Source organism: Eimeria tenella, genomic scaffold, assembly GCF_000499545.2.
Source record: "Eimeria tenella Houghton genomic scaffold, Eth_scaff3379, whole genome shotgun sequence".
Lineage (NCBI taxonomy): Eukaryota > Apicomplexa > Conoidasida > Eucoccidiorida > Eimeriidae > Eimeria > Eimeria tenella.
Genome location: NW_013543170.1, coordinates 1 through 1,105, shown reverse-complemented (window position 1 = coordinate 1,105; position 1,105 = coordinate 1). Strand labels below are relative to the sequence as shown.

Sequence of the window (1,105 nt, the reverse complement as noted above, 5' to 3'; positions counted from 1 at the left end):
CAGCTGCTGCCGCTTACGCGCGGGACCAGCAGCAGCAGCAGCAGCATGAGTTCTCTTGGGGCCTCCGGACAACAAGGGCGGCAGCGAATCGCTGGAAGCGCTGGCTGCTTCCAACTCCTGCTGCTGTTGTTGTTGCTGCTGCTGCTGTTGTTGTGATTGCTGCTGTTGCTCCGTAGCGGCTAAAACTGCCTCCGATTCTGCGGGGGGCTCATTAGCGGCTTCGCCGTTGATGCAGTTGCTGCTGCCGTCGCTGCTGCTACTGCTGCTGCTGCTGCTGCTTGAGGGCTTCCGGGTTTGTTCGCACTCTTGGAGCTTCGAAGCAGCAGCAGCAGCAGAGCACGCCGGTGCTGCTGTTGCAGAAACGGAAAAGCTATCTGGAGCATTCTCGCACGGATGTACGCCAGCAGCAGCAACAGCAGCAGCAGTAACAGCAGCAGCAGCTGCGTCTTGAGCAGCAGCAGCAGGAACGGAGTGCACCGGGGAACCTACAGCTGCTGCGTCTACAAGTGTTGCTGCTGGTCCTCCTCGAGCAGATGCAGGTCCGGCTGCTGCTGCTGCTGCTGCTGTGGTCGCAGCAGCAGCAGGTGTTGCTGCAGGTTTAGCAGCAATAGGAATTGCTGCTAAACCTGCAGCAGGGGCCACTGCAGGTTTAGCAGCAGCAGTATGAGGTGCTGCGGGTGCACCAGCAGCAACAGAAGGCACTGCTGCTGGTGCAGCAGCAGCAGCAACAGAAGGCATTGCTGCTGGTGCAGCAGCAGCAGCAGCAACAGAAGGCAGTGCTGCTGGTGCAGCAGCAGCACCAGCAACAGAGTGTACTGCTGCTGATGCAGGAGCATCCGCAACAGGAGGTACTGCTGCTGATGCAGCAGCAGCATCCGCAACAGGAGGCACTGCGGCTGATGCAGCAGCAGCATCAGTAACAGCAGGCACTACTGGTGATGCAGCAGCAGCAGCAACAGAAGGCACTGCTTCTGGAGCAGCAACAGCAGCAACAGGAGGCATTGCTGCTGGTGCAGCAGCAGCACCACCAGAAACCGCTGGAGGTGTAGTGGAGGTAGAAGCCACCTGTTCAGCAGCAACAGCAGCAACAGCAGGAAAAGCAAGA

At 59.3% G+C, this 1,105-nt stretch overlaps 1 protein-coding gene across 1 annotated transcript in view; it reads right to left on the bottom strand.

The window, feature by feature from the left end:
• Window positions 1-1,065, bottom strand: part of ETH_00033635 (uncharacterized protein) — a gene marked incomplete at both ends in the record, with an annotated part of 2,021 nt that extends 956 nt beyond the window's left edge. Inside the window, one exon of the mRNA XM_013376348.1 lies at window positions 2-1,065. Coding sequence (XP_013231802.1) covers window positions 2-1,065 — 1,064 coding nt within the window. The remainder of the gene's footprint in view (window position 1) is intronic.
• Between the last annotated feature and the right edge of the window lie 40 nt (window positions 1,066-1,105).